The sequence below is a fragment of the Glandiceps talaboti genome, chromosome 11 (genome assembly GCF_964340395.1).
Source record: "Glandiceps talaboti chromosome 11, keGlaTala1.1, whole genome shotgun sequence".
Lineage (NCBI taxonomy): Eukaryota > Metazoa > Hemichordata > Enteropneusta > Spengelidae > Glandiceps > Glandiceps talaboti.
The window spans coordinates 9,540,917-9,554,790 of record NC_135559.1 but is presented as its reverse complement, the minus strand read 5'-3'; the positions used below and the strand labels follow the sequence as shown (position 1 = coordinate 9,554,790).

General features: G+C 37.6%; 2 protein-coding genes across 2 annotated transcripts; one reads left to right on the top strand and one right to left on the bottom strand.

Annotated features, from left to right (window-relative positions):
• Positions 1–233: 233 nt before the first annotated feature.
• On the bottom strand, positions 234–6,880 carry LOC144441981 (uncharacterized). Its single transcript, XM_078131253.1, has 4 exons — positions 6,823–6,880; positions 2,127–4,131; positions 1,365–1,481; positions 234–734 (listed from the first exon to the last, which is right to left on the bottom strand). Exons 2-4 carry the CDS (start codon positions 4,116–4,118, stop codon positions 510–512), a joined length of 2,334 nt encoding a protein of 777 aa, XP_077987379.1. The 5' UTR covers positions 4,119–4,131; positions 6,823–6,880; the 3' UTR covers positions 234–509.
• A 199-nt stretch (positions 6,881–7,079) lies between these two features.
• LOC144442523 (thiamine transporter 2-like) lies at positions 7,080–11,470 on the top strand. The gene is made up of 4 exons (XM_078131890.1): positions 7,080–8,406; positions 9,153–9,345; positions 9,969–10,110; positions 11,122–11,470. Exons 1-4 carry the CDS (start codon positions 7,275–7,277, stop codon positions 11,413–11,415), a joined length of 1,761 nt encoding a protein of 586 aa, XP_077988016.1. The 5' UTR covers positions 7,080–7,274; the 3' UTR covers positions 11,416–11,470.
• The last annotated feature ends 2,404 nt before the right edge of the window (positions 11,471–13,874 follow it).

Here is a 13,874-nt window from a genome sequence, read left to right as displayed (position 1 = left end):
ATACTACGAGTACCTGTTAAATATGCAGCAAAAAGTATGCCACAATACACAGCTTGTACCCCTTTAAGTAATTAGAAATGACAGATATCTCTCCATATACAGCAAAAATTACACCCCAATAATGTATTTACTTTAGCTAGTGCGACTTTGAAATGCAAGGATATCACAAAGATATTTATTTCTTCAACATTTCATCTGCATTTCAGTACACTGCTGAAATTTTGAACCCTAATATTGTAGTTCTTATTTTACGAAATGTACCTAAAAAAAAAAAATCAGCAAGGATAGTAGTCTTCAAATTGTGTCTACAAATTACATCGCCGGTGAAAAAAAAATACTACTACAATTACAGACATGAATTATTCAACAGATTTACCGAATTCCTCCAACAACTGTTAAAAAAAAAATCAGAAAAACTGGTCCAATTTGTCCTGTCGTCATATATGCCTGTCGTTGATCATTCAAGTAGACAGTTTGAAGGTATGGAATGTTCTTGAAGACGTTAGTATTCACCCTTGCATAGCAACAGCAGTGACTTCATTAGAAACAACCTCAGTTTCTGGGTTCTCTTGACTGCTGACAGCCATTTCTACAAGTTCAGTGGCGGCATCTTGTTCTTCCTGCGACTGTACAACATGGACACCGGTTTCTGGAGGTTGTTCTACTACTGCTACCTGACCATCCATGTACTTGACTGTTTGTATCTGGTTACCTTCCTCATCAACCAACTGAACCTATAAAATAAGGACACCAAAAGTTGAAAAAGTGTACACTTGGGGATCAAACCAGACTCACGCAGGAAAATGGATTCACCTCTACCAGTTTTCGATAACAGCAGAGAACAATATTCTATGTTCAAAGAGAAAACCTGACATGTACTTTTTGAAGTTTTTCTTGATTGGTGTTTGAAATTAACCACTAAAATTAGCCAACAATCTATATGTATGAAACTCACAACATCACACATAGCATGGTCTACTCTTAACATTAATTTGCCCCCGTTAGTAGAGAAAGTGACCATTATAAGTATATCGACTATGTGTACATATTGTGCAAGACATTGAATATCATGAAACATAAGTCAGGTTGACTACAAAACTTTCTTTGCTAACACAGACTTAAAAAAGGCCAGGGTTTCAGTCCCAATATCTCACATTAGCGTTATCTTAATAATATTCTAATGATTTATCAGTGGAGCCATGAAAATTACATGGGATTATTTTGTTCTGGACCAACTTTTTGTAAAGCTCTGCCAGACAAATGTTTTTCACACCTAAATTGTAATCCTTCTATTTGGGCCTTTAAATGGTAAACCCTTTAAAAGATGGAAAGTGTTTTTTTAAAATATTTTCCACATGGCCTACCTGACTTCCATCTGGAGAGGTATATTCTATGACGACTTCTCTGACACCATCAGCTGTAGTTGAACTCTCCAACTGAGGAATAACAATCACCTGTTCTGCACTGGTATTTTCCTCCACCTGAAATGATGAAATGGAGAATAGATGTAAAGAAATTACTCACAAGAAGACAATACAAAGTTTTAAATCTTGGATGCAAACAATGCTGACAGCAACTCTCCAGACAATGAACTCCCTGGGCAGACAGTATACACTCCATCCTGCAACTAAAACGCATGTTAAATCCTTCAAATAACAATCTGTACAAGGAGGTCACCATTTATACAGCTGGGTTCATTAGGGTGTCTGTGGTTGAACATTTGCCCAGGGACTTCAGACAATCTGAGAGAAATGGCACGGATCAAACCAGCAATGCAGATTATGAGCCAGCTCATTAACCATTTGACTCTCACAACACCACAAGAAGTAATGTACAGATAGTAAGCCATCCCTCTAACCATTTAAATCTATTTTGACATCACAAAAAGCACAATGTGCAGATTTGTTGCAAGCCAGCCTTTCTAACCAGTTGATCTTCACAACTCTAGTTATCACATCACTTTCTTTGAACAGAGAAATTTTGGTAAAAATGGATAATTGGTGCAATATTTTGAAGTCATGTGTGCATATTAACATCATTAACTTTGCATTCCTGGAGAAGACTCAGGCGAAAGCTAGGATTTCTTCACATATAGTGATGATATACAATATTTATAAGTTGCTTACCTGTTCATGCTCACTACCTGCACCATGGCTGGCATCTTCTGTCTGCACAGTCTGTGTGATGACTTGATTTTGCATTTCAGCCTGCGCTTGGTAGGCAGCAATAGCGTCAGAAATCTGAGATAGAGCATCTTGTGTTTCACTATTCTCCACCGTTGCTACACTCTGGAAGTCAGCAACATTCATACTTTGGATGGTTGTTACTCCTGCTGGCAGTTGGAACTGTGAGTACTGCTGAGGAAGGTGTTCTTTGACGTGAGTTTTGAGGTCAGATTTTGAGCTGGTCACATACTCGCAGCTACTACATTTGAATACGCGACCCAACTGATGAGCTTTGATGTGTGTGCGTAGCCTTTGCTTCCATGAGGTAGTGAAGTCACAGTAATCACACTTCATCTTAATGTCTGAATGCTTTGCCTGGTGTGCAGTGAGATGCTGCTTATTAGCCGTAGCGTAATCGCACTTATCGCATTTGTAAGGTTTCACGCCCGTATGCTTTGCAATGTGTACATGCATCTGCGTCATGTTGATGGCAGAGTAGTCGCAATGACCGCACTTGAACGGCTTCAGAGTTGAATGGGTTGCCATGTGACGTTTCAAACTATTCTTGTAGCCTGACGTGTAAGAGCACTGATCGCAAGCGTAAACTTTGTCAGGAGGTGCTCTGTTCGGTTCATGCGTAAGCAGATGACGTGTCAAACTATGCTTATGAGCTGTTGCGTAAGCACAGAGGTCACATTTAAATGTTTTCTCTTTTGGAGGCTGATCATCTCTATGCTTTGCTTCATGATTAAGAAGTTGTTGTCGGTGAGCAGCACTGTAGTCACAAAAACCACACTGGAATGGCTTTACAATAGAATGACGCAGCTTATGAGATCGTAGATTTTGTTTGGTATTCGTTGCAAAATCACAGCCTTCAAAATCGCACTCGAATGCCCGAAGCCCATCGTGTTTGTCCATGTGAGCTTTGAAGCTAGATTTATACTGTGTGGCATAGTCACACAAGTGACACTTAAACGGTTTCTCACCACTGTGGATTGCAATGTGAGTTCTCAAATCCTGTTTTCTTGCAGATGCATAATCGCAAAACTCGCACTTGAAAGGACGAAGACCTTCATGTTTACTTGCCACATGATGTAAAAGACTGTGTTTATAAATACTAGAAAATTCACATTTATCACATTTGTATGGTTTCTCAGGTTCATGTTTTTGCATATGAGTTCTCAGATCATGTTTGTAAGGTGAAACATAATCACACTCAGAACACTTGTACAGGTCATTTTCATTCAATTTCTGGTGCCTCTTCATATGAGTCTTCAGATTATATTTATGTGGTGTAGTGTAGTCACAATCAGTGCATGTATGAATCTCTTGTTCTTCTCCTTTGCCAGATTTCGGTGATTTGTCTTCACCCGTCTCTGAATCTTCGTCTCCGTCTCCATCACTCTTCTTAGTAACTGATCGGGTCACCATTCTTTTGCTATTCCCTGGACTTTTACTCGCATTGGTACTCCCATCATCACTTTCATTGACTACCCCATCTTTTGCTTCTTCATTTTCATTTGCTTCACCTCCTTCCTCTTTCGCTGTATCCACATTTTCATCTGCCTCAGCACTACTTGTTTCTGTGGCATTCGCATCTTTAAGCACAGTAACAGTAATGCCTGCCTGTTTTTCAGCCAAATTATCAACGTCCACATTTGGCGGTAAAACATCTACACCACTGCTCTCACCTCCTCCTTTGACACTGCCAGTGCCAGTAGCAGCTCTAAGATCATAGTCTGTGAGAATAATAAGTGTTTCTCCAGTACCCAACTGTCGGACTTGAATATTTTGTTCCTTGGCCCTGGCTACAATTTCCTCAAGGGTCTTAGGTCTGTCTTCCTGTTCTGTACTTTCTTCAGAATTTTGGCTAGAACTTTCCTCAATATTAGCTTTCTTGGCCTCTGGTTCTTCTTCATTGTCCTCAGCTTTCCTTTTCCCAACCTCTGGCATTGTTCAACTTGGTCTGCAAGGTACAAAAGCTATATATAAATGATCTGTAGTCATTCATGTAACTTAATACTAGTATACAGGTTGGAAAATAAATGGTGCCAATGGTATTGAAACACAACTGACTCTACTGAAATTTAACTAAATTAATGTACACTAATTTTCCGAGGGCAATGAGGGCAATATCACCTCTGTTTGTAGTTGTTGGAATAGGGAACTTGCAATCCAGACTGAGCATGCTCAGATGCAAAGGACTATCTTGGGATTATCTGTGGTTATCGTAATACCTAATCAGGAGCTACTGATAAAATAAATCTCCCACAATGGTCAGGGTGACTATGAATTGGTCATTTGTGGTTAAAAACTATGTAACAGTATTGTTTACAATACTATTTGATTAGTATTTATTATCACATTTCCCATGATGCAACATTCAACATGGTGGGTTGGCAAGTTCCCTATTGTTACTAATAACTATGACTATGTCATGAGAGCAGCATTACAATCCATGTAAGTTTGCAGTTGCAATGCCATTATCATGGTTGTGGGATTTCAAAAATCCTAACCCTAGTTATGGTCAAATTTTGGTGAGAAAAAGTTGTCTGGGGGCTATACAGAAATGGGTATCTCATATGTCATCTCTGACAGGGATGTACAACAGGTGACATACAAGCAGTAACAAGCAGGAATTGACAAAAAAAAGGAAACGTAAACAAATGAACTGGATTAAGAACAAGTGACAACACATGTTGGAAGTGTGGAGACATTTTGATAACAAGTTTTATGGCCGCTTTACTTCATAGCTACATTCACAAATTTCAAGTTATTTATGAATGTAGCTATTATGTTTAAGAGGCCATATCAAAACTGTTCTAATGAACATCGCCATACCCATTTATCTCAAAGTATCAGGTAAAATTTACAAGTTGGCAAAAAGCTCAACAAGGAAGTGTTATGACTAGTGGGGTTGGGTTGGTGGGGGTAAGGCAATCTGATTAAAATCCGATGTAGATGTCGGCTAATCTTTCATTGCTATTTTACCTTCGTTATTTTGCCTGAATTGACCTTGGTACATGTTTACATTTTTTAGCCAAGGTGATCAGGATTAGCCGACATCTACATCGGATTTTAATCAGATTGGGGGTAAGGGTGTCCCCTCCGAACCATTGGTGGGGTTTTTTTTAAGTCAGGATCAAAAGTATGCTCTCTTAAGGAATTGTGCTAAAACAGGATCGGCCATCAAAAAGGGAAAGTTTTTTTTTATTTTGATTCACCCATAATTCAATCTGTACCACATGACATCGCAGTATCTAAAAAGATAGAGCTGTTGTAGTCCAGATGCCAACTGTGGTTTCGGGGGGGGGGGGGGGGGGGGGGGTGAGAGTGAAGGTATTAATCATAGCAATACTGTACATGTATATAGGAACTAGACTAGAGCTGTTGTTTCATCAGTACATGAAATATAGAGATTAAAAAGTTGGCTTGAATACTGAATCACTATGTAAGGGTGTGTGGGGAGGGGGAGGTATTCAAGTACATGGCTAACGGTGTGGGTGGGGTGACATGACATTTATTTTCGAGATCATCTGACAGTGACACTGACAATGGTTAGGAATTTGTATATTTATTCATTGATGTAATTTTGAGAATGTTCACATACAACAGCACAAAGATGAGTCAATGATCTATACACGCTTTTTATTGTGGTTCCTCTAGCTTTACAGACATTCAATAAAACAATAAAACAATATGCATGTAATCTGTAATTTACAAAATATAGAGAAATGACTAGAACCCTATTTAATCATAACACAGGATAGGTCATCAAAAAGGGAAACCATTTTTTTTATCTTGATTCACCCATAATTCAATCTGTACCACATGACATCGCAGTATCTAAAAAGATGGAGCTGTTGTAGTCTGGATGCCAACTGTGGTTGTGGGGGGGGGGGGGTGCATTGTACATTGTAATACTAAAAGTTAGTATAAAAGGTGTATAAATCTGGATATTTAATCCAGGTGTAATGTAGTCAAAGTACGAAATAATGTGATTATCGTATATACCACTGGCTCTGTGCTTGTACAAAATGGCTCTCACTAGTCACAGTCTGAACTGCGAGTGTGAACGAACTCTTGGATTGGAACAAAAATGTAAATTATATCAGAAACGATTTTGATGTGTCTATGAGCCGTTGTCAGATCTTTCACCGTGTATTTACGAGAGTGTTGTACCCGACAACAAAAATTAATGACACATATAACACAAACATGATAAAGTAGTAAAGGCTGGGTGCCGCCCCATGGCACAGTATCCCTGGGAGCTGATGAGCGGTTAGCTGGGGTTTGAATGCCGCCATTTTGTCGCGTCTCCAAGTCGAACATATTTCAACCAAAAACTCCAAGAAAGACTGGTGTAACACAAGAAAACACGATACTAGGTATACAGTTATGTTACAAAAAATTAAGAAGCCCCCAATATAATTCATCAAAACCACGCTTTGGCGGCAAAAACGTCGAACAAGGCTTCACATTTAGGAAAGGGCGATCACTCATGTCGCCGGGAGTGAAGTTTGTGCGAACACGCACACACGAACAAACAAACCGTAAGTTTGTTCCTTTTCTCCAAGTATAGTATTATTTAGAAGTATATATATAATGTTTCATGGATTTATTTTACGATTCAATATGATTATGGATACAAACCTACCTCAAAGCACTGAAAATGGTCCACAAAAATTGGAGAATGTAGATTCCACAAACGCGCTCTTGCAGCAAAGTACCCGGATGAAGAGCAACTAGCGCACAATCCCATGGTGCATCGCGTAAATATGACGTATCCGAAAAGTCACCAAGTCATCTGCGCTACGCTCGAAAAGTGTGATGTATACATATGCACATTTAGCAGAGTGGCACATTGATCGAACATCAAACATGACAACTTCAGTAAGATAGGATCCTCACATTTACGCAAGTAACATTTTTGAAAGTTGTTTGCGGCGTGGCAGATTATTATTTCCTGAGGAACATTCCATAACATGAACAAGTTATGAAAACCCGGAAGTAAAGTGTTGACAACTTTACTGTACACATTGACCCTGGATTATCAAGGCCTTGTTTTACTCTACCGTTTATTGTGTCCAGATTTTTACTAGAAAAAAAATGGCAGCGTGGAAACTCGCCACAGCACTTCTCTGTTCATATGGCTTCTTCAAGGAGATGCGGCCCTCGGAGCCATTTCTCACTCCATATTTACATACTGTCAAAAACTTCACCAATGAAGAGATAAACAATGAAGTATATCCAATTTGGACATATTCCTACCTAGGAGCTCTTGTTCTTGTGTTCCTGCTGACTGATTTACTCCGATACAAACCTGTGATTGTTATAGAGGCTATCACATATATAGGTACTTGGGTATTACTTATTTGGGGGCAGGGTGTGCAGACCATGCAACTCATGCAATTTGTGTATGGTTTTGCTACAGCATTGGAGATTGCATATTATTCATACATCTATGCAGTTGTTTCTCCAGAACACTACAGGAAAGTTACAAGTTACACAAGATCTGCCATTCTAATGGGTGATTTCATTGCTGCCGTCCTTGGACAGATACTTGTATCACTTCACGTGAGCACTTATGATACGCTCAATTACATTTCCCTTGCAAGTGTCAGTGTTGCATTTTTCATCAGTGTATTTTTACCACCTGCGAAAAAGAGCGTTTATTTCCACCGAAGGAAAACTTCAGAATCAGCTCATACTGTCAGCAGCTCGGGTGATGAAATAAGTGATGAGAAAAGAGGGAATGAAAATGTTAAAACGATGCAGGAATCTGTGTCGGATGTGGATGCGAGCGTGGAAAGGAGTGTGCATCGGAATGAATCATTGCAGGGTAGTGATGATACCAACCGTGTCCAAGATGAAACAGACAACTTTTGGGGGATTGAAGAACATACAAACAGTGACATTGTACGAACTAGAACGTATGTTGACGAAGATACCGAGGTTATTACAATTGACGTCTATTCAAAACCAAAAGGAAAATTTGAAGTACAACGACCAGAATGTTGTACAAAGTGTTGTGAAAGTTTTTCAGGACTGTGGACTGATTTCAAAACTTGTTATTCGTCAAGTCACTTACTAAAGTGGTCAATCTGGTGGGCATTTGCGACATGCGGTAATTTCCTAGTTGGTAATTATGTACAGACTCTATGGGAATCAATTCAACCATCAGAAAAAGATGATACTAACGTTTACAATGGTGCTGTAGAAGCAGCGGCAACTCTTGCAGGTAATGATTTCAAGGGGAAGGGGGAAATGCTATTCACGCCCAGTAGTTGGGCAAATAGTAGAATTTTTTTTTCCACTGTGTGCCTCGCCACTGCTGCACAATACCAAAATATTTTACCACTAGGTAAGAAATAACATAACCGAACCCTGTGACATGTGAGTGCAAGTTTGACATACTTGGGAGTATTTGCATGAGTGCTTGCAATGTTCTCTGCGACAGTACTTTTATGAGCGTGGTGAGTGAAAGTGCAGCAGAAAACACTGCAAGCACAAATGCAAATACTCACACTGTAATTCACGTAGCATGGGGTTCTGTTATTATTACACATGTTCCAAAACAACGAATTTCCATAACAATTACACTATATGATCAAGCAATTTAGTAAAGAACGAATGATAGTGTACTTATTTGCATATCATTTGCATGCAGGTATGCAATATTGTATTCCCTATTGCACTGCAGTGCATATACCACTGGTATACTTGTGCACCGGTGCAAGTAATTCTCTGATACATAATGTAATAATAGAAATATATTTTAGCCGTAAAAGTAGAAGTGTTACTCCATCTAATACATAGTTGATATGGTCTCTTAAATTTTCTCCGTTGAATTATCTGACTTGCTGTGTACAAGTACTTCACTATGTAAACAGTGACAGGAACAGCAAAAATGAGGAAACATTACAACTTATTTCAAGTACTGGTTATGGAAGGCAACAAACACTGAACAAATTTTGTTTTTTGTAGGTGCACTAGCTGCCTTTGTTCTTGCATTCATCAAGTTTAATTGGACGATATTTGGTGAATTGACATTGGGTATTGTATCTATTATGGATGCTGCTGTCTTAGTTGTCATGGGGATGACAAACAATATCTGGTTTGCATATAGTTTCTATGTGTTGTTCAGAGCTTCCTATCAATTTCTCATCACCATTGCTAGGTAAGTTGAGGGCGCTGTTTCAAGCTTCTACACAGCATTACCAGAAACTAGCTCGAGCTTCTGCTTTCAGTTGAATGTTTCAAGTTGAGTGATAGTTATGGGTATTGATGTTTAGGAGCTTGGACACTACATCCCCTTGCTGAGTATAAGTTTAGGGCACGATACATCCTCCATTACTAGGAAAATTTTGGGTATTGTACATCCCATTCTCACAAACCAGAGCTGTTATTTCTTCCACCATACTGTTAAATAACAAACCCTCTGCTGTAAAAGAGGCCGTTGTTTGCAACAATGGGACCATCCTCCCATGCTGAGAAAGTTGAGGGCGCTGTACATTCGCCCTTGCTCTGTTCACTCTGAGACAACAGTGATAGAGAAATATATTGAAGCTAATTGCCCTGTCATGTACTTGTAGAGAAGATATCTTATTCTTCAGCATAATAGCTCCAAGTCATTAAAACATTTCCAAGACTTATCAATTTATATCTATATTCACTTTATTTTAAATCAAAAACAATTGTAGCTAATCTTCCAACCGTTCAAAAAAATTACAAGACAAATGGATAAAATTACTGTAGGTCTAATGATGTCATGAAATCATCTTAAGGTGTCTGTCTGTTCAGTTTCCAGATAGCCAGCCATCTGACAACAGAACGTTATGCATTGGTGTTTGGATGTAATACATTCTTAGCATTAGCACTGCAAGCAATCCTGACAGTTGTTGTAATTGACAAACATGGACTTGACCTTCCACCTCATACACAGGTCAGTACTAATAGGATATGCCATTCTTTTCACAATTTAAAGGGGCACAATATTAAGGTATTTTCATAAACTGTGGGTTATGGAGAGTTTTGTCATGATTTCACATCACATACATTTTGCATGTTTCCCAAGAAACACCAAAAATCAAACTGTGTTTCACCTTCTTTGTTGTCATAGTGGTCCACTGTTGCCTAATGGGACTTCACACACACACACACACACACATGTATTAGTTGAACAATGAATATTCATGACTCCTTAGTGCTTACTACATTCAGATGAAGTAGTCATGAATATTCAGCAGTGTTCATATAATGTATATGTCTGTTGATGTCTATGATGCAACGGTGAACCAATGCAAGAACAATTAAAAGAAAAAAGTTTCAATTTGGTCTTTCTTGGCTATCATTAGAAATGTATGTGGTGGTAAATGATAAACTGACTCTCTCTTCTATAGAAAATACCTTTATTTCCTAGAGTGGTGTTTCCCTTTTTTTTTCTTTTTTCTTCTTTTTTTTTTCCTGGGGGGGGGGGGGGGGGGGGCAGGAGAGCTAGAGAGTATGTTCAACTGTTTGTTGCATCTACATACTCTAGTTCTTTAAATATTGTACTCACCAATACCACCATAGTCTTTTCATATACGTCCTTTACTAGTATCAAGCTTTATTCACCACAGATAATAAGTAGACTTGAACACTCAAATCACTACATATGCCTATCACATTAAACCCTATCATTTTGTGGACATATTTTCTGTAGGACTGCGCATTGTTTGCAGAACATATGGTCATGTTTTTACACCAACAACCCTCAACTAAGAACTACAAATTAAATGTAGTCAGAAGAGTTTTCAATTTGCAACTGTCCAACAATATTTTGAATATGAATATAGTTTTATTCATTGAGTTACCAAACTGGAGGTCGAAAATGGTACCTTCCGTTTTGTGATGTGCATCAATTAAAATCACAGCTCTCTTTTTCAAATATTTCCTCTCTGCATTGCCATTCCAGTTTCAAGTTTTCTCAGGATATTTCTTTGTCATTGGTGTTGTCTTTCTGGTCAAAGCCATCTACACTTTAACCAAGACAGGATGGAGAATAAGTTGCTTACAACGATGGGATACCATGGAAACAGATGAAGCAAACTGTGAGGAGAAATACCTGGAGGAGGACATGGAGAAGAGCGAGTCTAGGTCATCAGACCATGAGCATGATTTTGGATCAAGTATGAACTCCCAGCAAAGCAATGACAATGTTGTTGGTCCTTCACCAAGTAATAGTGACAAAAGACCTTTGGTTATTTGACAATGAGCACCAGAGTTTGAAATACGTTGTTTGAGTTTTAGAAAGAAAAAGAAAATCTGTAGGTTACCTTTAGGTTGAAAATATTTTTAACAGAATTATTATGCAAATTTTTTTTTTTAATAAATTTTTTGCATAAAGCATTTTTATTTTAGACAGTTTGTATAGCTATTATTATTTTTAAAAGAACTTCTATAAAAATTTTGTTTAAAAGTGATATATTTACATATTTTTCACACCATATGTATACATAAATTTGCATAATTTTGTTGTACGCTCGTCAACAAAAAGAACTGAAAACACTAAGACAAAGTATTTCAAACTCTGGAGGTTGTTTGCTCATAAATAGAATATAAAGATACTAATATTATGAAAAACTAATGTGACATTGTGTACACATAAAAAATTCTCACAAAGAGTTCTTCTCTGTGAACTATATGGACAGATAACTTTATGGACGAACTCCAATCTGATTAAAATCTGATATAGGGAACTTGGCGTGATTTCTTTATTTACCTCCTACTTTTGTTGTTGTTTGGCTTTTTTTTTGTTATGCAACAAAGACATTCCGCATATTAATGATATGCTAAAATTTATGTAAATGAGCACTTCCAAATATGGTTTAACAACTAGACTGTGTGAGTGCCTTGTACCTACATCTGACTCAATACCATAGGAGTTCTCATACTGCATCTCATACTTACGAGTAGCCAACCGGAATCCATCTAACAATGTAACACTTGACGCTCTAAATTCAACAAACAGAACCACCAAAGAATAACAATAACATCGTCGTTGCCGCTCTGCACTTGAGCTCTTTTCAAACAATGTTCTGAGGTATTGTACCCATATGTTTCGACATATTATGTGTTCTCATTCATTGAGTAAATTAACTCAACACTCACATTTTATATGAGAACTCCTATGGTATTGTTTCAGATGTAGGTACAAAGTGCTCACGGAACAAAAAAGAACAAACAACAATGAAATTAAGAAACAGGTAAATCATCGCACCAACTTCACTAAATCAGATTGTGATGAACTCCTTATCTTTGTCAAAGGTTATTCAAAGTCCCAGAGGAAAAAAAAAATTTTGTAACTATGTGAATAATTCATAGGAACCATTCCCTAATATAATACTTAGAATATGTAGAATGTGAAAACACAGAGGTCAGAGATCATGCTATACAAAAGTGCCTGTATAAAGTAAGTTTTACACACAAGTTTTTGAATTTATTTTTCAGGTCATTTAATCTCACAGAACTCCATGATGGGTGAGCATGACTCTAGGGGGCGCTATAACATTGCCACTGTCAAAGTATCAAACATTAACAATGTCACATAACAGCATTACTAACTTAATATTCTCCAAGAATATATTTCAATAAGTACTGAAAGGAACTTGGGAACTTTTTCATTTTCATGTAGAATAGAATTCCTGGTAGCATTGAAAACAGTAAGGTCTGAGAGGTTTGGCTGCCAGACATCTGATAACCTCAGAACATATTCAAGACACAACAAATCTGTGAATTGAGTCAGCATGCATACTGACTTTACAAATAATGTTTGTGAAAACAGATAACATTTGTAACCCTTCACTAAAAGGTTGCAAAAATATCAATTTATTGTGATTTATGAAACCATCTCATTTTAATGATAGCAAACAGAGTAACGTAGATTTTACTCCCCAAGATTCTTCTTTGTTGAGTGACCTGAGGGGCCTGATCACTATGAATCAAAAGACAAATAGTAACAAAACCCATATGTGGTGAGTACATACTTCTAGCACAATTATGAAATTTTATTGATATACTTTCGTGCAAACTTATTTTAAGAAAATGTTGGAGAAATAAAGGCTATTTTGGGCATGTTGACACATTTTGAACACTGCAGAACCAGTGACCTAGGTTTACGTTATCAGGTAACAGAACAATTAGAAGGTACATGCTGTATTTTCTGTTCAAATCACATACAGTTGTGGTATAATGATAGATAATAGCTCATAATGACTAGTACGCATGCGTGTCCTATATACTATGCAATTTTTTGGGGGTGGTTTTACCCAAGGATGCACTGCGGCACAATGACAATGCATGCACATTCTATATACTGTGCGCATTCTCCACACGGAGGGCGCTATCTATTATAATCATCATGAGGCAACCGGTCACAAATTAATCCACCCTGCGCAAGCTTATGGGCTTTGCCTAGTTATGATATTATTCAAATATGTTATGTACCAAATTATGTCCATTATTGATAATTTTGTGTCAAATTTCAAAATTTCCATAATTATCATTTACATAAGAAGGAATGTATATATTTCACATGTTAATTCTGGTTGTCTGGGGATTGTTTAAACTGTTACCATTTTAACTGTATTATGTATATACATAATATAAGGGTACTTGGAATATTTGATATTCTTGTTAAAATGTTCAACTATTTTACTTGTTAGACTT

Coding starts and splice junctions, on each gene's coding strand:
- LOC144442523 (XM_078131890.1), top strand. CDS start 7,275: ATGGCAGCGTGGAAACTCGCCACAGCACTTCTCTGTTCATATGGCTTC. Junction 8,407..9,152: donor AGCAGCGGCAACTCTTGCAG/GTAATGATTTCA, acceptor TGTTTTTTGTAG/GTGCACTAGCTGCCTTTGTT. Junction 10,111..11,121: donor ACCTTCCACCTCATACACAG/GTCAGTACTAAT, acceptor TTGCCATTCCAG/TTTCAAGTTTTCTCAGGATA.
- LOC144441981 (XM_078131253.1), bottom strand. CDS start 4,118: ATGCCAGAGGTTGGGAAAAGGAAAGCTGAGGACAATGAAGAAGAACCA. Junction 1,482..2,126: donor CAGGTAGTGAGCATGAACAG/GTAAGCAACTTA, acceptor TCATCATTTCAG/GTGGAGGAAAATACCAGTGC. Junction 735..1,364: donor CCTCTCCAGATGGAAGTCAG/GTAGGCCATGTG, acceptor CTTATTTTATAG/GTTCAGTTGGTTGATGAGGA.